Source organism: Cyclopterus lumpus, chromosome 6 (genome assembly GCF_009769545.1).
Source record: "Cyclopterus lumpus isolate fCycLum1 chromosome 6, fCycLum1.pri, whole genome shotgun sequence".
NCBI classification, from domain to species: Eukaryota; Metazoa; Chordata; class Actinopteri; order Perciformes; family Cyclopteridae; genus Cyclopterus; species Cyclopterus lumpus.
The window spans coordinates 24009719-24032366 of record NC_046971.1 but is presented as its reverse complement, the minus strand read 5'-3'; the positions used below and the strand labels follow the sequence as shown (position 1 = coordinate 24032366).

The window sequence follows — 22648 nt, the reverse complement described above, 5'->3', positions numbered from 1 at the left end:
AGGACCCACGTCGACTAATTAGGAAATACACATTTCCATTGTTTAGCCTCTGTCACGTTCTTTTTATGGTATGTTGTTAAAGACTAAACACGGATGACTTTGCTGTAAAATGCACGACCTGTTCGGGAGGCTGTGGTTGGTTGATACGCCGAGGACACGGAGCGAGGACGAGAGTAAAGGACAAAGTAACTTTACGGGTTACTGGGCATTAAGTCTATTCGGACCAGTATGTACCACCCACAGACGGTCTGGTGGAGCGTCTGAATAAGACTTTGAAGTCCATGGTCCGTAAATTCATTAATGACGATGAACGTAATTGGGATAAATGGCTTGACTCTCTGTTGTTTGCAGTGCGGGAGGTTTCCCAGGCCTCCACGGGATTTTCTCCCTTTGAACTTTTGTTCGGCAGGACTCCGAGGGGGGTGCTCGACCTGATTAAGGAAAACTGGGAGTAGGGGCCGAGCACCAGCAAAAACGAGATCCAGTACGTCCTGGACCTGCGAGCAAAGCTCCACACGCTGGGTAGGATGTCAAGTGAGAATTTGCTCCAGGCCCAAGAGCGTCAACAACGTCTGTACGACAGAGGGGCCAGGCTGAGACAATTCACACCGGGAGAGAAGGTACTTGTATTGCTTCCTTCTTCCAGCTCTAAACTCCTCGCCAAGTGGCAAGGGCCCTTTGTGGTCACACGGCGAGTAGGGGATGTCGACTATGAGGTGGTGCATTCTGACAGGGGTGGAGCTACACAGATTTATCACCTCAACCTTCTGAAAGCGTGGAGGGAGGCGGAGTCTGTTTCTCTGGTATCCGCGGTATCTGAGAGAGAGGAGCTGGGGCCTGAGGTCCCAAAATCCACCAATCCGGCCTCGCTCCTTTGTGAAGACCATCTCTCCAGGACCCAGAGAACAGACATTGCCCAGTTGCAAGAGCGGTTTTCTGACGTGTTTTCTCTCCTGCCAGGACGCACAAATCTCATCATGCACCAGATTGAGACTCCTCCGGGCGTGACGATGCGGTTACGGCCCTACAGGTTACCTAAACACAAAAGAAAAGTGGTTCAGAGGGAATTGGCTGCTATGCTGGAGATGGGGGTAATAGAAGAGTCACACAGTGCCTGGTGTAGCCCCATTGTTCTTGTGGTCAAGAAGGATGGTTCTATTCGGTTCTGTGTGGACTATCGCAGGGTGAACGATGTGTCACGGTTCGATGCTTACCCAATGCCCCGGGTCGACGAACTCCTGGACCGCGTTTCTTTACGACCCTGGATTTAACCAAGGGCTACTGGCAGATTCCTCTGTCGCCAGAGTCCAAGGAAAAAACGGCCTTCTCCACTCTGTTTGATTTGTACCAATTCACAACGCTTCCCTTTGGGTTGTTCGGGGCCCCAGCCACCTTTCAACGCCTCATGGACCGGGTGCTTCGTCCGCAGGCTGCATATGCTGCCGCCTACTTGGATGATGTGATCATCCACAGCACAACCTGGGCGGAGCATATGCAGCGGGTGGACGCGGTGCTGGAGTCCCTGAGGCAGGCGGGGCTGACTGCCAACCCGGGGAAGTGTGCAGTTGGACGGAGGGAGGTACGGTATCTGGGGTACCACTTGGGCACCGGGCAGGTGCGCCCTCAGGTGCACAAGACGGCTGCCATCGCCGCCTGCCTGCCGCCCAAGAGGAAAAAAGAGGTGAGGCAGTTTTTGGGGCTCGCGGGTTATTACAGGCGGTTCATTCCGAATTTTGCAGAACTGACCAGCCCCTTGACTGACTTGACCCGGAAAGGTGCCTCAGATCCGGTCCAGTGGACGGAGCAGTGCCGGTTGGCGTTTGAGAAGGTAAAACAGGCTCTCTGTGGGGAACCACTCCTTCACACACCTAACTTTTCTCTCCCTTTTACTCTGCAGACTGATGCGTCGAACAGAGGGCTGGGGGCTGTTTTGTCCCAGCAGGTAGAGGGGGTTGACCGCCCGGTCCTGTACATCAGCCGGAAGCTGTCAGAGGGAGAGGCCAGGTACAGCACAGTAGAGAAGGAGTGCCTGGCCATCCGGTGGGCGGTCGACTCCCTGCGCTACTACCTCCTGGGGCGCTCATTCACCCTCTGGTCGGACCACGCGCCGCTGCAGTGGCTCCACCGCATGAAAGATACCAATGCCCGGATAAATCGGTGGTATCTGGCTTTACAGACTTTTAATTTCAAAGTGATCCATAGGACGGGGACGCAGATGGTCGTGGCAGACTTCCTCTCCCGCTCTCATGGGGGGGGGGGGGGGGGGGGGGGGGGGGGGGGGGGGGGGGGGGGGGGGGGGGAGTAGGTTAGGCCGGATGGCACCCTGGCCTAAGACGGGCGGTGGAGGTATGTGGCAGCGGGGTGTGACTAGGCTCAGCTGCAGAGTGGGTGGAACGGGGGTGTGGTTCAGGGAACAGTGTCATGATGTGTAAATGAGCCTCACCTGGGATCAATTATGTTCTGTGTTCCATATAAGAACAGGAGTAGCTGGAGAGGAGGAAGAGCGGGTAGCGGAGGCCCGGATCGGTCGCTACCAGAAGCGTGACAAATAAATAAAAACGGTTACTGCCCTCACAATTGTGTGTGTGTTGCCTCTTTGGTGCCTGCCCCAGACTCGAACCTGTTACATGCACCTTCTGGGTATCTTAGGGTAAAAACAAACAACAAACAAGAGAATTACTTTTATTATCAGTCTGGAAGCTTTATTACAGTTTACACAGAGTACCAATCAGATACTTTTTACATAGTGAATTTTACACTATACTACATTAAAAAAAAAGTCAATTTAAAGCCGTCTTTCCGATTGACTAAAAGTCGGAAACATATCGGCGCTTTTCTATAAAAAAATATATTTTTGCGGTTGTTTCATTCGGCTGCTCGTCGTTATGTTTGGGACACATTTATGAATGTCTTTTTGTGTAAAATAGCGAAATTGTCAAAAATGAAAAACATTACACGATTGTTGGTAACGTGTGAATTATGAAAACGTTCAAACAATAAGGATTAACGTTGCATATATTGTCACGCCTGCACCATGTGTGATCTGTATCACCTGGAAGTTATATTTAATACAAACCAACGATATGTTTTATTAGTATTTCTCAGTATTTACTAATGCTGGATAATGCTGTTCTATAAAACCGACACAGAAAGCAGCTTTGGTTGAGACAAACCTGTTAAATGTGGCCACAACAGTCAAAAGTCAGTCCTAGTGGATCAATATACACTAATGCTAAAATATATTAGCAATGTTAGCATAACGGTTGTGTATTTTGGAGGTTCAGAAAGTCTCTCTGTTGAAATACATTGAACAGAGTGGTCTACAAAGTGTACAAATCTCACATGTTCTTCCAACAAGTTGTCAAGGGGAGGGTCCAAGTAGAAAAACTCCCCCGTTTGAAGGTTTTTTCAGCCATGTCGTCGAGTGAAAGTAGAAATAACTGCTTTTCTGACTGATCAAGTGAACGTTGGATGATTCCGTGAACAGAAGAACTGTGAACAGAAGTTTCACACACACTCATGTTTGGTACATGTTTACATTTGTGAAGGAATAGCGATGGGTCTACTTAAAGTCAACTTAATACCAGACTAACAAGAGGATGTTTCACTGCTTGTGGTCAGAAGGATGCTTCCTGTGACCTCACCCAACAGGGACGTCAAAGGGTCGGGACACGCCCTTGAGTAAACATCAACATCACTTCAGCGAGACTCGAAGTTAACTCATAAACTTAACTTTCACAGAGCGATTCTGATGGGCCGGCCGTGGTGGATGTCCATACCGTACTTACTTAAACAGACTTGTGCGGTAATAATTAATCTTGCGTCAGTTGTTTCGTGGCTTTAGGTGCACCTGGCGGTGGCAGTGACACGGCAGAGGGGCGGAGTTAATTACCTGCAGGGTCTCCAGAGACATCTTGATGTTCTTTAGTTCCCTCAGCAGGTCGAGAGCTCCGTCCTTTATAGATATGGGAATAAAAGGGATATGGTACCAAATAGGAAACAAGTTTCGATACCACCTGTAATATGGTTAGTTTGAATTTTGGCGCAATACCCAGCCCTAAAAACCTCCCGTCTAAAACCACTGCTAGCTGTTGAATATACATTATGATATGGGCATATCAAGATCCTTTGATAAAACGTAATACTGACTTCAAAATGCAGCAAATAAAAAATATGCACTTAAATATATGTTAATTCTAATTGTATCTAACAGTATCTGCAAAAACACTTTTCATTCTGGAGTGAACACCTCTACCAAATGTTCTAACCATGATGATACCATTCAGATGAACTGTCGTTTGTGGGATATTTTGCTTTTCATAAACCCTGATATGATTTGGCCTGTATGCTGGATGTGGCCTCAGTGGTGATGCAGCTCATGAAACTTTGAATATATGATCAGTTTTAGTTTCGTATAAACCCAGTCGTTTTGTATTTCCAGTTGTTTTGTATTTATGTGGTGATTAATACTGTTTGCAGACTTTTGATACGTTTGATTGGGGTATTTTTAAGTAGTTAAACGTTTTTTAAATATCGCAGACTTTCTTGTGACATTCATCAGCGTATGGACCAAACTGCCCTAAACTTATAGTGTTATTAGATAGATTAATAAAATACAATTCTGCATGTTCTTCTGACATGTATTTATTAACTGACCTTTGTTTACCAATAGAAAAGTAAAACCTCTATAGATCCTAACCAGGCACGTGTTGAAGTATCCGACAATCCAATGTGCTCATATGTGGAATGTGAACGATATTTACAAATAAAAATAAATAAATAAATAAAAAATAAATAAATAATAATAATAATACTTCCTCTATGATTCCGTTTTAACTCCACACTTCAATATAGACCACATGTGATTTAAATAATCCGCGTGATATAATTGGCAGCTTTTTGACCAATAGCTGCAGTGATTTATCGACACACTTTTTCCCCCAATCATCAAAAACAGAAGCAGCGACCTTGTTATGAGTGTAATTATTAGCAGTAATCCTCGTGCGCACAGCAGCGAGCGGATTCATGGCACTGTTTCCAGAATGTTACTCTCCGCAGTTAAAGGTAGAGCTCATCACCTGGTCGCGTGTTTTCTGCGGATGCTGCAACTGTTGGTGTGATACATTCATCATGACGATGGATAACGTTTCGTTAATGCTGATCAAATCTGAACTGAATGCTGCAGCAAGCCGCTCCACCGTCATGTTTCTAGACACACTAACTCCTGTGTGTAGTTATTCAATGTGGGTCATTATCGGAACACAATGACAGTGAACAGTCATGTTTAATCTGGACGAGTGCGTGCTGCACAGGTAGAATATCGTTACGACGATAGAGATGTTTGTCCGTAGAACATAAAACATAAGCGATGTGAGAAAGCACAGTGTTGTGTCACAAGTTCATCTGAGCGGATCAGTTTCCCACAGCGGCGGAGGAGCTGGGTGTAAACTACGGTCTGCGTGTTTCATTTACACACTGTATGAAGCGGAAAGTGGTCTCAAATCGACTTGACGTCAGATAACGAAGTATGACATACATATAAGACTGACAACAAGAGCGTTTTGTCAAGTATTTATTGAAGTTGGTAGTATATTGAACAGGCATCAACAGAGCCACCTACTTTGTCCTTTACTCCCGTCCTCGCTCCGTGTCCTCGGCGTATCAACCAACCACAGCCTCCCGAACAGGTCGTGCATTTTACAGCAAAGTCATCCGTGTTTAGTCTTTAACAACATACCATAAAAAGAATGTGACAGAGGCTAAACAATGGAAATGTGTATTTCCTAATTAGTCGACGTGGGTCCTGAGAGGCCACTCCTACAACACATCTGCCTCACGGATGTAAACAAAAAAACAGTTAATTCAAAAACCAGTTAATCTCGCACAACGGCAAATATATCGCGGTCTCCTGGCTTCAATACGTGAACACACAACAAATAGTAGTAAATTGTTTGTAAATAACCCCATGGAAGGTTTATTGTTTTGTTTTTATTGCCTGCATTGTATTTGTCTTATTGCCTTTGACGTATGCATAGTTATTGTATTGTTTGAAGAATGTATAGAGGCTTTAAGCTACTTCCTCTCTAATAGGTAAATAAGACATTTTTATTTTGAAAAGGTTAAAAGGAAACGCAGTTTTGTTTTACGTTCGAATGCGAACTTGACGGTATGACTACGGAACTTCTTACGGACGGATGCGCATTTAAATCTGCAAGAAAGTGTAATAGTTTAATGGACCCGTATGAGGCTAAAGCTCTTACGGTGGTGATAGTTTACAAGTTTAATGAATGTATTGTGACCCAAAAGAAGAAAATAAAAGAGTAATTTCACCACCAGTAAGTTTCATGCCACATTGTAACGGGGATCCGTTACAATGTTTTAACTTTTCTGATGCCGCTAGCTCCGTGCTAACATCCGCTAGCACATCCACTTGTAACGTTTATTCTGTACGTTTTCACCGTCGAAATGCTGCAAGACCCGACTTGCAGCATTATCGCGACTTTAAACATTGTGTGTTTGGGCTGCTCTTGTGAAACATGCATAAGAAATAAAAGAAAATAGATAGTTTCTTTGCAAAGATGAGGATTTATTGAATGCTGGGAAACCAAACATGGCCATATTTGTCAATGTTTCCATAGAAACAGTTATTTGAAAGTTAGATGTAGCTCCTCCCCCACACCTCACAGATGACGTCAGTTTCCATAGTAACAATTATTTGAGTCTTTGATTTCTTGATCAGTTCAAAAAGAAAATTAGCTCCTCCCCCACACGTCAGAACAGATTACGTCACAGTTACCATAGTAGCAGTTATTAGAGCCTTTGATCTCTCTCAGTGACATCACGGAGCACACAACCAGAGTTTATAAATAGAAGTGACTTTCACCAGGCTAGTTTGAGAGGCACCAGTCTCTGCTCCCTACAGCCTCTCTGCTGCGCCCAGTAGAGAGGGTCTGGGTGGGCAGAGGTGCTCCTGCCTCTCCCCCAGAGTTATCCCGGGACTCTGAGGTGTGTGTGTGTGTGTGTGTGTGTGTGTATATATATCTACACACACATAATATATATATATATATATATATATATATATATATATATATATACACACACACACATATATACATATATATATATAGAGATATATAGATATATATATATATATATATATATAATTGGTATGCGGGTATGACATTTTACCTCAGGGAGTTTGACGCCCCTGCCATGCATAGTTGAAAACCACTGCCTTGCGGTACAGATTCTTGATAGAATCAAAGGCTAAGGGAGCAAACATTGAGCCATATAGCCAGTAAAGTAAAGAACCCCTACCAATACTAGGCGTTTTTTTCTGATACTCCCTGATGTTGATATTTAAGACAAAAGAAAAATTGGATAACTATAATATCCAATATCCTTATGAATATCTTTATAAGGATCCCTTAAATAATTACAAGATGTGCACTGAGAAGGACACTACAAAGAAAAAACAAACTTGCTCTGTTGTGGACAAACTATGTTTCTAAACATTGCAGATATTGTGTATTTCTGTACTGCGTATTTTTTTTAAACTTATTGGCTGATGATTACAGCAATAATGACACATTTCTAATCTGAATTAATTTCAGGCACTGTCTTCTTTCTGTGATATATTAATATCAGCTGGACAATTTCAGCATATAATTTTATATACTATATTATATATATATATATATATATATATATATGATATACTATATATTATATTATATATACTATAATTAGCAGAGTAGTAGTCATACTTCAGTGCTCTGCAGTATGACTACTCCTCTGCTAATGCAACTTGAAATAACCTTTACTCTGAAAGGTCAGTTTATAAAATTCAGGGAGGATTGAGCCCAGGGTTTGATTTTGTTTTCCTTCTTTGCACAGTTCAAAGCCTGGCTAAGTGCTGATGCTCTCAGGCTTTCTTTTGTGATTCACTCTTAATAATAAAAAATCATATTGGCACCCAAAACAACTAACCTCAAGGCGCATCTTTTGCAGATGGGAAACAAACACTGAAAAGTGTAATTTGTATTTTAAAAAAAGACTTTATTTAAAAATACATTTACAAACACTTTAAAAAGTGGTTATATTACATAGAAGTTTCACACACACTCATGTTTGGTACATATTTACATTTGTGAAGGAAAAGCAATGGGAAATGTTGCCTGAACCTGGACACAAGCTGGCAGATGGGATGGTTATGTTAGTTCTCTTCATATAGCAATCAATCCCACTTTTATGCCCTGTGAGGCTTTCAAATACTGTGACAATATAGCACTATATTTATTTAATTTGGGTTTTATTACCTTGGACAACAAAAAATGGACAAAGGACATTAGAGCATTCAGAAATAATTTGTTATAATTTGGATGTTGACATGAACACCATTCACAAGTCGGAAACGTGACTTGAATGCAGCATTAACAACAAGGTTGATAGAACGAAAAAAGAAATTGTGTGAGGAGGAGGAGAAGGAACTTCTACCTAACTGATAGTTGAGTTTTTGCTTTGCACCCTTACTGTAGAAGAGAAAAGAACGTTAAGTCCCTTAAACACAAGCAACAACAGCCAATGACTGATCTCCCTCTCTAATCTCCCTTTTGTGTGTAAATACCAGTGGTGGAAATATTCAGATCCTTTAGTGAAGTACAAGTACTAATACCACACAGTGAAAATATTCCATTGCAAGTCAAAGTAATGTATTATATTACTGCTTTAGATATTTTAACTCTTATATACTGTTTTTGTAGCAATGCCTATTCTATAAGGTCATATTTGTAGAGTTCGCTCTTGTGAGAACCACATATCTCTAAAAAGTCTACTTTTCATGAGCGAACTCAGAAAAAAGCGCTGTTAACTTCACTGTGATGCATTTTCTAGCCGATTCAAGAGCTTTTAAAAATATTTGAATAGTAAGATTATTTTTTCAACATATAAAGGAACACTTCATCCTTCAGCTTACAAAAAACATTCAAAATCAATACATCTGGAGATTTTTGGTTTTCACTGGACAGGAATGGGACAAAAACACATGTAACTAATCCTGTCTGACAAATGCAGTGGAGGTAAAAACTACAATATTTGTTTGTTTGTTTGTGTGTGTGGGGAGGGGGGGGGGCAGTAAAATTCCCATAAACTAAACTACTGTATGTTTGAAGTATCTGTACATCACATTTAGGCTATGTGATCATCCTTTGATAACTGATGTGTTAACTAGGCATGGTAAATGTACCTTCAAAATCATGTAACAATCATTTAGACCAGCTTAAAGAGATATATTCAAACCTCTCTTTTAACATCAGTTTAGTTTTTACTCTAAACCTTGATAATATTCAATTCCGTTGCACCAAAACTTTTGAGAGGGATTGAGCAAAAATAATCAAGTTCCTCGAAGAAAGTTAAGGGACAGATTTTATAATGCTGCTGCTGATTTTCATTCAAGATATTATTGGTTCATCAAGGAAACTGTTGTGGAGCTGAACAGGAATATTGGGCCAACAGGCAGTCTAAGTTTTTCTCGGAGGAGAAATTAGACCTCTGCAGAGCCATCATGAGTAATGTAATGTATGTATTTCCTAATATCTAGTTTGGCTAAACTCTGATTAGTACTAATCGTAGATTCATTAATCCTTTTTGGTGCAACGCAACCCTAATGTTATATTCTTTTTAACCTTTTTGGTGTTATATGGTAAATGTATTCATCTTTGCATCACTGAGTCTGATATTCCCAAATGTCATTGCCCATCTGCACTGCTTGAGGACGTTGCTCATACATCAGTTTTCACAGTGTTTTCACTCAGTACGTATTCTTAACATTCTCTGCTAGAGATACACGATACACAACTGTATACATCATTTACTTTAATATATAATGCAGATCCAGAAAATGTGTTTGGACGATTGACATTTACTTTTCACCATTTGCTTTCAAAAGCAAGAAAATTCAAGCAGTGTTGCCTTTATTGACAATAAACTTCACATTTCAGAATTATCTTTAGATTTTAGAGTTGATATTTGATATCTTGTAGCAGTCACTTGTATCAGTGCATCTCTATGCAGTTGTTATAGCACCCTGTAGTACAATAACAAACCAGTAATATTGCAACAACAAACTGTAAAATATAATTTTTTCTGAAAATAGAAAATAAATATTAATATATATTTTAAATTAGCTACAGTAACCTGACACCCATCACCAGTAATTGTCAGTTTGGGAATGTGAAGATAAGACTGTGTATTGGGTTTACATGTGTGGGCAGCCCTGCGTCCCCACGGCTCCACACACAGCGAGGGGTTTGGACAGCATGGCAGGTCTGCGGTTGATCGTCGCTTGGCGGATGCAGCCGTGGAAGTCTGGCAGGCCTGCAGGCAGACCAGGAACTGTGACGCCATCTAGTGGACAGACGGGCAAACAACATGAATCTAGAGTTACCGCCTCGCGGTTGTATTCCTCCACCAGCCAATCATGTTGCTGTTTACATCCACGTCTGTCCAAAATGTCATCACTTCATCATTTTAACCTATTACACATTTGTGTGAAAGTGACAGAATTACCATATGAATTCTGGAGATAGGAGTTACCGTTGAACCCAAATTCTAATTAATTAATTAAAGTGCAAGTTTAAGTTTACGTTTATGAGATATTTAAATGATTTATTAAGCAAAAAATGTAAACTATTTTCTGTTTCCAGATGGCCAGATTTGTACATTTCAAACTATATCATTGTTAATTAAACATTTTGGGGTTTTAAACCGGGAGTTGGACTGACGAGAAAAGCTATTTTAGAACAATGCCTTGAGCTCTGGAAAACAAAATGTATAGATACATTAATTCATCGAGAATATATTCTTGCAGCCTATTAACAGTTATCTAACTGAAATATATCAAAGAATCGTTTCAGTTATTAGTGTATACCTGTTGAGTTAGTTTAAAGTGACTAACAAAAGAAAACCACCATAGAGAGAAAGGAAGTAATATCACAAGAATGTATGCTGTTACTATTCTGACATTATATGTATTGTTGTCTTAGATGTGCAGTGCTGTGGATTCCCCTTGGGTATAAAAAAGTCTATAACAAGAAATAATTACAATGTTATAGAAAAATGCAATATTTGGGAAAACAAATTAATATATTGAGAAAATATTTCAAGGAAAATGTTGGGATTACGGGTATATGAGTTAACTGATAACATCAGAACCTCATTAGGACATTGAGTTGGATCCAAATGAATAAACCTTCTCAGATGGTGGTGCTTTGAGGAAAATTACTTTTATTTAAGACATAATTAAACAGGATCAGGCTGAAGTCCATGATTTTGGCATTGTGCAAAAAAGAAGAAAAAAAGGTTGAAACAGGGGGACTGTGTACTCACCAGGTAAACGGTCTCTTTGGACCCTGCAGAGCGGCTCTGTTTGGGGCCGACGCTGTGCTCACTGGCTGCATCAACATGCAGCTGCAGGACATTGTTCTTCTTCACGACTGGAGATGCAGAGACGACGCAGCATCACTATCTCAGCGTTACAGCAGGGCAACGACACACACTGTGAAAACTGGGATTTGAATGAATTAATATCTCCTAAATAAATAATAGTAACTTTTACATAATAAAAATGACTATGTACCGTTTTTAATTACATTGAGCTGAGTTTAAGAAATGTTGTTTAATTATTAATTACTTTTTACTTAATTGTGAATGAATAAAATCAGCTGTGAATCACGGAGTAAACTTTAATTATATTTCATCAATAAAGTCAAAGATGCAGGAAATTGATGAATTTGACTCATTTGGAGGTCCTTGTTTTTAATCAACTTCCACTTCCGCCTAACGCATTCTGCGCCACATGCACATCTTCTGCCACGTGTTGAAGGGCTACTGTTTTCCCAAAGGTAAGACCTGTTTAATTATAGTTAGTTAACGAACAAGTTTTAACCAAGTTGTTGCAGCAGTTGAACAGTGTTTTGCACTACTGTGAAGTTAACAAACATGTCAACTTTACTGTGCTGTAACTTTATTTAACTTAAGTCATAAGCTTATGTTAGTGATTTAAAAAAAAAGTTGGTCTACGTTGTCTTTACGCCGCTAAAGGACTGAACAAGTTGTCAATTCAATGCCACAATTTAATAACCTTCCTCATTATCCCGTATATATTATGCTTTTTTGAGATATCAGCTCAGATCGAGTTTGGTGGTTTCCACCGCTCCACCGCTGCAACAAGCTAACCTAGCTAGCTAGCGAAGAGAGCGCATTAAGGTTAATGCAATTGTAGGAACAGACATTGCTCACAAAGGTTAGTAATGAGGCACACGAATTATATTAATATCACTGCATTTTGTTTTGTCAAGTAATGTTAACATAACTGTTAAAAGCAGTCGGGTTAGACCATGCAGCTTTAATGGTAAGGTACATTTCTGGAGAATAGTTAGTGAAATAAATGAACAAAGACTGCTATTTCCCTTCATCTTTTTTTAAGCTGACGTGATATTCAGCTCCAGGCTGTTACTGTGTTTTGTGCACGCTCTGACTATCCCAAGTTCACCGTCGTTAGTAGTCACGCAGTCACGTCTCCTTCATGGTACTGAGAGGCCGCAGCAGGAGATTCAGATCGCCATGTGTAGTGAAGTTTCAAAGAGTGGTCTCTGCTCGTGCTGATAGTTGATGTTACACCAAACTGCCTATGTGAATGCTGTTTTGAGGTCAGTAATTTAGAGCACGCTGCGGACTGTTTGCAACTACAGTGATACGCATGTAAATCTTATGTTACAATGCTATAGTTGTTATACTTCATCTGCTTATTCTCACAATATAACTCTTAAAATGTTGTCTGGTACCTGAGTGCCAATGTTGGTAAGTCTGTAATCCTCAGATGTTAATCATACTGTATGTGGACAGGCAAATGTAAACTTTTAATATTTGTGTAGTGTTAATGTTTCATGTGTTGTGTGTGCTTGTATGAATCTAATAGGTATTTTTCTCCCCGGGTGCATCAACAATCTTTTACTGAAATTCATCAAAAGGTATGCATCATAATTCAATACACAATATGCTGTGATACCAAATTCCACACACAGTGTATGTTCTATAAATGTATCACAAACAAATGTATCATACACATACAACTAAGTTATGATGACACATGGTTTGTCATAATTTTCCACACACTTGAGACTATTTACGTGAATTGTATTACATTACACAGAGAGCTCACTGACTAACATGGTATGTCTTGATCATACAAAAAGAAAGTTGTAAAATGTTGTGGTTTTGTGGGAATTTTTGTGATTGACTTCCTGGGTTCTGTGGAATAATGACAGTAAGTGTTTCATTGGGCTGGACCCTGAGACAGCACATCAAGTTAGTTTTTTTTAACAGTAATACAAGTTAACCAGTTAAGATCAGTAGGTGATCGTTACTCATGTTTATTTTTGTCATTTTAAGATCCAAGCAACCCGAGCATCCACGCAACCAGAGATACCATCATTCGGTGTTTGATGGTGTACCCTGGGGAATCCACGGATCAACTCTTAAAAGAATATGATGTAAGTTGAAGTACATGTTGAAATATAAAGAAAGTGATTATTTCTCATCTCTTCTACCTTTTATGTATTGGGATGGTCAAATCACAAAATACAATCATACCTTTTTTTTATCCCAGTAATTTGTGGCAGAAGCTACTGGGTTTTTACAGTTTCATTGAAAATAATTCCAATTCATTCATATGACCAGCCTGTTAGTTCAAAATACGATATTTATCAATACACGTGCTCGATGTAAAAAAAAAAAAAAAGTACAGATATTTACAAATGTGACTCATCACAGATCTTTGGTCATTGAAATGTTTTCATTTGTTGGTGAAATGATTATACACTTTTTAAAGAAACACTTTTGCAAAACATCTCAAACACTTATGTAAATGGTCAATTTACATAATAAATAAATAAATAAATGTTCAATTAGGACCTTATCTTTTGGCTCTACAGTCCGTAATACACAATCTTCTTGCTATTTCAGGATGCTGATGAAGACAGTGTGGCACAGGACCTTGCCACGCAAAAGATACAAATCTATACGGTGGAGGGTTTAGACGATGTCGGTATCGTTTTAGAGGGACTAAAAGTTGTGACTGCTCTGGATAACATTCCGAGGGCTTGCTGCATGCTGGTTGGGTTGGCGTATGCAGTCAACCTTGCCTATCCCAAGGAGCTCCGATATACTTTCGAGGTCTTTCAGAAACTCCTACTGGAGCTGGACTGCTCAAAGCTGTCCCTGAAAGTAAACAGCCTCAAGAACAAACTGTTAACCTAATAGAATGGACCCTTGTGGAACAATTTATATGTCACTGTTCAAAACTCACCTGTGGTTAAGTTCAACTTGAGTTTATAATTTTTTTAAGGATCCCAGTGAGAAGTGTAGTTGTGCCATGTTATTTGATGCACAAGCAGCTGTTTGTGTAGTGTTTTAACTGTAAGGCGGAATTGCATATTGTGTGTTTTTATAGAGAAGTTTGCACATGAAGAATTTTATATAAATGTAACAAATTTGCACAAATAAATGTTTACCTGCTATACTTTGTATGTATCTGTTGGCTTAAGTTAAGTTTACTGTGGCACGAAGATGGCATAGTATTGAGTAATTTAGACATTGAAAGATTATGGCAACAAAGTGACAAGTAATATTATTGAATAGATTTAATATCATTTATGTAATGTCATTCAGTAAATGTAGATCAATTTCACCCAAATATTCAGTAAATGTAAATACATTTCACCTAAATATTCAGTAAATGTAAAACAATTTCACCCACATATTCAATAAATGTAAATTACTTTTACCCAAATATTCAGTAAATGTAAATACATTTTACCCAAATATTCAGTAAATGTAAATACATTTCACTGAAATATTCAATACATGTAAATTGCTTTTGATGATATTTTAAGTGAACATAAATCATTTTCCTTGTGAAATTGATTTGTATTTACTAAATATTTTTGGTCTATATAACTCACAATTTGGCGATCTATTACTCAATCTAACACATTTTAACTGTTGCCTTTATTATAATTTACATCATTTTTTTGTTTATATTTAATTCATCCATTTAATACTTTTTATTAATTATATTAATTGTCACTTTGTTGCCATAATTTTATTAAGTTACCATTGGTCACATTTTTTAGGGTGCAGAGACAAATAACTTGTTGGTGTAAACTCACTTGTGATTGTGTGCCAGCGTCCATTACATAGAGGTTCCTCAGGAGTAAAGGAGGTAGAGAATTCAACTTTGCTGCTGTTTAATGAAACAGTCACCTACACACACACACACACACACACACACACACACACACACACACACACACACACACACACACACACACACACACACACACACACACACACACACACACACACACACACACACACACACACACACACACACACACACACACACACACACACACACACACACACACACACACACAGTTCACAATGCAGTTGAATTATTATTATTACCTTCTTTTGTTTTCTTGAATTTCTTTTACAATTCAACACAAATAGACTCCAGCTATTGTTAAAACCCTCCCTGGTGACATCTCACCTGTCTGAGAACCAAACTCAGGCGTTGGTCAGGTCACTTCCCAGCATGCAACAGCAGCCCAGAGTCCAGCTGGATTTCCAGATCCCGACCTACATTACATTATCTAGAACCAAGGACTCATCATGCTGGGAGAAAGCGCCTTAAATCAGGACACATTATGACCCAAACAAGAAGCTGCATCATGACTGGAATTTTAAAAAACACAGAAGAAGAGTGACGATAAGTACCTATTGCCATGTGTCCTCCCTGGCCAGAGAAATACGCTCTGGGCTGGAGAGGACTCTGGAAGCAATGCACCGTCCCCTGACTATGAGTGGGACTTTTTGCAAGGGCTTCGTTTAGCGTCAGGTCCCTGACACAACCGACGAAGCCACCAGAGCCTGGAGCCTGAAGTTGAGAAGAAAACAAGTCATGATGTGTGACGAAAGAGCTTTTCTGTCTTGGAGTTGGTGTGTGAGATATCACTATCTCACATTCAGATATTACTCATCACCACTGTCACCTTTGGCTTGCAATTTCAACTTTAAATGTTCTTCTATTCTATTTTAGTTATATTTACCTAATTATGTTCTACTTCCTCCATTAATCCGTATTTCAGTACCTCATACAATCTACTACTATCCCTTTAACTTTTGGGGGGATTTTTGGAATAATTTCTAATTATAAAATTTAGTTTGTGGAAAAATGCGACAACCCCCATGAAAACTGGTGCAGTCTAAATATTACTGAGAGCTTATTTATTAAATATTCATTACATATTTAAGCTGGTGAGTAAGAATTACAGTTGGTTTAAAGTAGAAACAAACACTGATACATCACATCCAGTCATGTGGCCGACTCTTTTTTACCGTCAGTGAGGCCGGGACTCCTCCAACATATAAAGGCCCAGCGAGACGAGTCCGGTCTCCTCCAGGGATTCTCTTAGACTGAGCACTGATACCGTCCACTATAAGGCTGATCTTCTCGCCTTCGCGTTTTATAAACACCTGAGGTGACAAAGACAGAACAGCTGTGATATTCAGGTGAATCAGATACAGTCGGGGTGATATGATGCAACTCTGACAGACAGAGGAAATACATTTTATTCTATGATTATGGAATATAAAAGACAAATTACGAGATCAAAATATTGTCAAATAGATTTAGTCAATTTCACTTCCTGGGTAGAACCAGTCACATGACCCTGCCTGTAACCTCACCGTGTGCCACTGGTTGTCGTTGTACTTCTTGCGGCTCCGCATGCTGACCTTCCTCTTTCCGCCGTCCAACAAAAGCAACAGGTGGCCGTCTGACACGCTGAGTGACATCACGGCCACACTGCGCTGCCCACCAGCTGCGTACAGCACCAAACCATCAGAGGAGTTGATCCTCAACACCATGGAAATCTGAGGCCTCCAGAGAGAGAGAGAGAGAGAGAGAGGATTAAATATTAACATTGATGTAAGTGTTGTATTTAGTGTCCAGCCCTGTATTTACTTGATGAATGCATGTCCAATAATTACTCTTTTTAGCTCTGGTTTGGGCTCCACTATAATCAGAGAAAATTATGTGGTTCTTTATCTGCTAAATGTTCCACTATATTCACCAGCTAGTTGCTAACTTTGTCTTTTGTTTGGCAGTTCAGGTGGTTTATCACAGCTTAATAAAACAGCCTGATGCTGGAAATGATGCTGATACTGAACCAGACAGTGGAAGTGCTACAAAACTAAAACAAAGTGACGACTGTTTGCTGTGCTGGCTCCTCAATGGTGGAACGAGCTCTCCATTGACATCAGGACAGAAGAAAGTCTCTACATCTTCCGTCGCAAACTAAAAACACATCTTTTTCGACTATACCTTAAATAGGGAAGGTAGCGCCGTAGTAGCACTTTAGTAGCACTTAAATGGCTCTTACTGATAGCACTTTATTGAAGAAATTGTACTTGCTTGATTCTTGTTGCTCTGAGTTTGGACTCATGGTTTAATGCACTTATTGTAAGTCGCTTTGGATCAAAGCGTCAGCTAAATGACATGTAATGTAATGTAACAAAAGAGACTAAAAGACCCTCTAGATGTGATCATTCTCTGTACTTGCTGTACGAAAAGTAAGAGGATCACCAACGTGATTACAACTCGCCTTGAGGCAGACAGGAATCTGTGGACCAAATGTCATGAACTCCAGGGATGAGTTTTCTCAATCGGGTGAGCACTTAATGCACAGTGTGTTCACACTCACATTGAGCTGAGTGAGCTGGGCAGAGAGTTGTATCTCCGGTAGCTGTGTGTGGAGCCGCTGAAGTGCGTCGCTCCGGCCTCCTGGTCTGACAGCTCCCCCTGACAGGACTCCCTGGTGTTACGGCTGCGAGACCCAGATGGCTTCCTGTGCTTTCCCTGTTTGAGGTAGAGTTTACATTAATGTTGTGTCTATTACTGGGCACAGAGGTTCAGTTAGTGTCTAAATGTTTATTTGTGGTAAGAGCAAGAATTGGCTGTGTGTGTGCGTGTGTGTACCCTGGGTTTGTTGCTGTGTTTGGGCTGGGCAGCAACGATCTGCTGAGGTTTTTTGGCAGCAGGACAGTCAAGAGGAACGTTGACGTTTTCTTTTACTTTCAGCAGGTTCAACACCGTCTGAGAATCCTTTACACTGCAGACAGGAGACACAAACACACATTATAGACAAAGCTGAATTACAATATATGTATGTACCATAATCATTTATCATGCAAGACACACACAAAATGTTCGCAAGTACAATTAAAGGAAAGTGACTTGCTAGATTTGAAGAAAAGTGGTAAAAAGATATCTTGGTAAACTAAAATTACAAACATATATTCAAATCAAGTACAATTATGGCAGTGAATCTTATGTTACAGCAGATTTATCAAGGAGTCAGAGGTTGTTAGTTGACAGCACATCAAGTTAGTTGAGAACAGGAAAAAACAACACTGTCTGTGAAACATGAATATAATCTGAATATGGAGATTTCTATATATATATATATATATAGAAATATATATATATATTTTTTGGAGGGATACAACTGGAGCTAGAAGCAGATGATTTGACCCTGTTTGATGACCTGATATCAAAGTTTTGGACATAACTGTGTTGCTTATCCTGACATAACTTCTCACCTCTTGATGAAAACATTGCTGATACATCCAGTGAGATTAGAGAGGGTTTGGTTGGACATTCCTCCCAGGAAGGTGCTTCCCTCCTTGGTCGTCAAACTGCGCCCTCTGCTGTTCAGCCGGAGGCCCTCGTTTAGTTTCTCCAGCACGTCGTCCATGTACAGACGCATCCTGGAGCAGGGTGAGCCATCAGACACTCAACACAGTGTCAACAATGTACGCTTCAATCTAGATTCATACCAAAGTTTGATGGCTTCATGTTGACATTTGGAACGAAGAGACAACTGAGAGCTTTACGTGGACTTTTACAGGATTACACAGGCAGCCTACCAGTTGATGTTGTTGTAGAGAGCAATGTAGTGGCTGTTGTCATCGTTGTACGTCTTCTGCGTCTTAATCTCACTGTTGCCAGCTCTCACTACAACATGGCCTTCATGCAAAAACACCTGGAACACTCCGTCCTGTACACACACAACAGTCTTAGGTCAGAACTCAACGAGTTGGAAGATGACACTTAAAAGTCCAAGAGACCAACACGGGAGAAAGACAAACATCATGGAAGATACTTTGAAAACACACACACACACACACAATAAATGAGCATGTGCCTCAAGAGAATTACTGGTTGGTTAAAAGAGCAACGTTAAGACTAATATTTGAGCTTGATAGGAAATTGAGATTGTGGACACCTGCAGTTCTAAATATACAATTTAATGCCATATAAATGTACTCCTCTTTATACGAGCTGAATGGTGGGCTGCATATTCTTACCAGCAGGTCACTGTCACAACCGAAACTGACTCCGGAGAGCTTCATCCTCTTCAGGTCGATGTGGGAGTTCTGGGCCTTCACGTTTCAGAGAGCCCTTCAGAGAGCCCTGCTTGCGAAACAGAGTCTTCAACCTGAAAAGAGACAGAATGTAACAGCCTGACGGAGGCAGAGCTCTTAAACAAACTAACGTTTAAAGCTATATCTTTAGGTAATTTAGGGGCAGAAGTACTTCTCAACAAGCTTTAAAAACTCACACCTCTGTGAACTATGGGCTTATATAATTACAATTACAATACTTGATGCAGCCCAGCCTCACCCAGACTCTACCTCCAGTGGCCCCCAGGCAAATTGAGTTTGAGACCCCTGTTCTACAGACACTTAATGGTATCGACTCCATCTGGAATGCGCACCGCTGCTTTGCATTAATTGAAACAAAAGATATCGCCGGTGACGGGATCTAGTGTCACGTTACAGACAACGAGAAACATGACGCATCTGTAAGGTGGGGGCGTGGTGTTGCAGCAGCCTCAGCATCTCATCTGCGTGGCCTCTCCTCAGGACCCGCTGAGGAGCTCCGACATGATCCACTCAACGTTCACAACACGTGTTCACACGGTGCTTGTGAACGTTTTAATTTGTACTATTGTAAATTCATTCTGGGAGGTTGAGGGATGCATTTGAACATGTGCGTTTAGAAAATGTTTCTCTGATAGAAATGATGATGATGATGATGATAATAAAGCGTAGAGAAGTAACAGATCAATCATAATATAATGTGTCAAAATGCTGGAAGCTACCATCTTGAAGTAGCACTTTGCTCTATTTACTTATTTGAACTTTTTTGTTTCTTTTCGGCATTTCAATTTATACTTTTGCCCATTACATTATATTTTGACTTTGTCCGTTTCTTTATTTATTGTTGGAGTGCACAGCCTAACTATACATCTATTTGCAGTAAGGAAGGACTCTGCCTTATAACATGGAGCTCAAAGGCACAAAGGTTCACGCAAGCTAGCTGTTATCATTCCAATTCCTCTAGAGGGAGATTCCTCTTTTGGTGAACACTGAAAGAACACCAGCAACCTATTTAATGGCCTGAGTGTAATTACTGTGTCCTTCCTCTAGATGACAGTGTTAAGTTATTTTGTGTGTGAAGAGACCAAATTCTGTGAACTCAACATTATTTGGAAACTATTTGACTTGATGTCTCAAAGTTGATGTAAATGCAGTTTCAGTCCGTCAGTGAAAAGAAGGCTCTTATGTCCTATTCGTATGTAATGAATAAGTCATCATGGGATCCTACGTCTAGTGACTGAAGGCTTGACTTGGACCTCTGTGTACAGTGCAGGGATGTTTTCCCTCTATTTGATTTGGTTGGCTTTCCTTTACCCTAGAACTGTACAAATATTAACATTTATCTTCATTTATTGAGCACTTTTCAATCCCAAGTTTAACAAGCGGTTCACACAAGTAAGCAACTTATACAAAAAAGCAAAATCAGATCAAAGTGATTTTTTTTAAAAATAACAGATCAAATCAATGTAAATGATCTAAAACAAATCAAGAAACTGTATAATGCCAAATGTGAAATTCAGAGACTTGTGGATTGTCTCCACACGGCACATAGCAACACATAAGCCGGCCGCTAACGGCGTTAACAAAGGCAACAGTGCTGATAAGGGTGAGCTATCCTAAACTATCCTAAATCCTGTTTGTTGGTTTTAAGTTAGACAAAACCATGATAACATAAAATACCTATCGGTGTGACTCATCATGTTGGTGTTGCCATCAAACACTGTTATGAATTATGACTGTTGTAGGTAGTTTTTGTTGTTGCCGTGTACATAAATCCTGCGACTTGATACACGTTTACAGAGGGAAATGTAACAGTCTATTGCTGACAAGAAGCCCGCGGTGTCCCGGGACCTGGTGACCATCCAGCCAAAAAGCAACAAGGTTACCCAGAGGAGTCTGAAGGGAAACGCACACGATCATTGCTGCCTTATGAAATCCAAACAAAAGGTTTGGTAAAGTCTGCAGTTGTTAGGCCTAATATTATGTACTACAGTTCGTAGACACTGAATGTAACGTGAATAATTATTGTTCCTGTTCACCCATTCTCTTCTGGTTACTACTGCGGAGAGCTAACAGTGTTTACTTGAAGGGGAACCGGGGGGCGGGCGCTACGCTTCTGTGACAACGTCATCAGTTAGACCGCAGTGAGCTAGCCAGTGGGGCACGCTCGCATGCATTAACACACATTGAAAGGCACGGCCAGCACAGCCTTTTTTTATTATAATATATATAATATTATTTGCACAGGAATAATTACTGAATGTTTTCTCACGTAGTTACTAACAAAAAGTCATATTAATAATAAAAGGTACTGCAACTAAGCTGTTATTCTAAATAATAATAATCTTTAGAGTATTTTTCTAAACCCAAGTTACAAAGTGCTTCACAGAAGGCAGCAAATTAAAATTGACCAGATTGTATGATGAAACGCATAATACCAATTCCAATAATGTAAGATAAAGGAGTGAGACATTTAAAAGTGATAACTCAGAAAACCCTCTGGATTTTGAAAAGACATTTAACAGATGTTATAGATATGAGTTCATGACGCTGTTGTTTTAATGATGAATTATATATATAGTAGTACATAGTTATTTAATTATTCTCTTTTTGGTTTTTAGCCCCCCTCCCCACCCGCTTTGCCTAACTTTAAGGGTTAGATACACTCAACGAGGAAGTTCTGTCTGTATAACTTTGAAAACACCTTCCAACTCGACACCACAGGAAGCCAATTAGAACCAATCTTACTTTCTCTTTTGTAAATATACTATTGCTCCATGATAGAGCTAAAGCATTTTTTATCTGATTTAGCCATTTTTTCTTTAGCAGGAACGAAATTGTCCAGCTGATATTAATATATCACAGAAAGAAGACAGTGCCTGAAATTAATTCAGATTAGAAATGTGTCATTATTGCTGTAAACATCAGCCAATAAGTTAAAAAAAAATATGCAGTACAGAAATACACAATATCTGCAATGTTTAGAAACATAGTTTGTCCACAACAGAGCAAGTTTGTTTTTTCTTTGTAGTGTCCTTCTCAGTGCACATCTTGTAATTATTTAAGGGATCCTTATAAA

At 40.0% G+C, this 22648-nt stretch overlaps 1 protein-coding gene and 2 long non-coding RNA genes across 4 annotated transcripts; all 3 read right to left on the bottom strand.

The window, feature by feature from the left end:
- Nucleotides 1-2511: 2511 nt before the first annotated feature.
- Nucleotides 2512-5756, bottom strand: LOC117732437. The gene is made up of 4 exons (XR_004609600.1): nucleotides 5621-5756; nucleotides 3893-3955; nucleotides 3343-3492; nucleotides 2512-2644 (listed from the first exon to the last, which is right to left on the bottom strand). It is a non-coding gene; the product is annotated as an uncharacterized LOC117732437 (long non-coding RNA).
- A 2737-nt stretch (nucleotides 5757-8493) lies between these two features.
- Nucleotides 8494-15268, bottom strand: LOC117732840. 2 transcript variants are annotated; one of them, XR_004609638.1, is made up of 3 exons: nucleotides 15231-15268; nucleotides 11389-11495; nucleotides 8494-10407 (listed from the first exon to the last, which is right to left on the bottom strand). It is a non-coding gene; the product is annotated as an uncharacterized LOC117732840 (long non-coding RNA). The 2 variants fall into 2 exon arrangements; XR_004609637.1 differs by lacking the exon at nucleotides 15231-15268 and adding an exon at nucleotides 11798-11884.
- A 465-nt stretch (nucleotides 15269-15733) lies between these two features.
- LOC117732321 (laminin subunit alpha-4-like) lies at nucleotides 15734-19596 on the bottom strand. Its single transcript, XM_034535212.1, has 9 exons — nucleotides 19495-19596; nucleotides 19054-19184; nucleotides 18727-18894; nucleotides 18104-18236; nucleotides 17829-17983; nucleotides 16813-17005; nucleotides 16462-16599; nucleotides 15841-16000; nucleotides 15734-15738 (listed from the first exon to the last, which is right to left on the bottom strand). The coding sequence occupies exons 1-9, from the start codon at nucleotides 19537-19539 to the stop codon at nucleotides 15734-15736; spliced, it is 1128 nt and encodes a 375-aa protein (XP_034391103.1). The 5' UTR covers nucleotides 19540-19596.
- Between the last annotated feature and the right edge of the window lie 3052 nt (nucleotides 19597-22648).

Bases quoted from the DNA above. Each gene is read 5' to 3' on its own strand.
- LOC117732321 (XM_034535212.1), bottom strand. From the start codon at position 19,539: ATGAAGCTCTCCGGAGTCAGTTTCGGTTGTGACAGTGACCTGCTG. The intron at 16,600-16,812 runs GTGAGGTTACAG...TTGTCACCTCAG, and splicing joins ACGACAACCAGTGGCACACG to GTGTTTATAAAACGCGAAGG. The intron at 16,001-16,461 runs GTAAAAAAGAGT...TCTCAACTTCAG, and splicing joins GAGTCCCGGCCTCACTGACG to GCTCCAGGCTCTGGTGGCTT.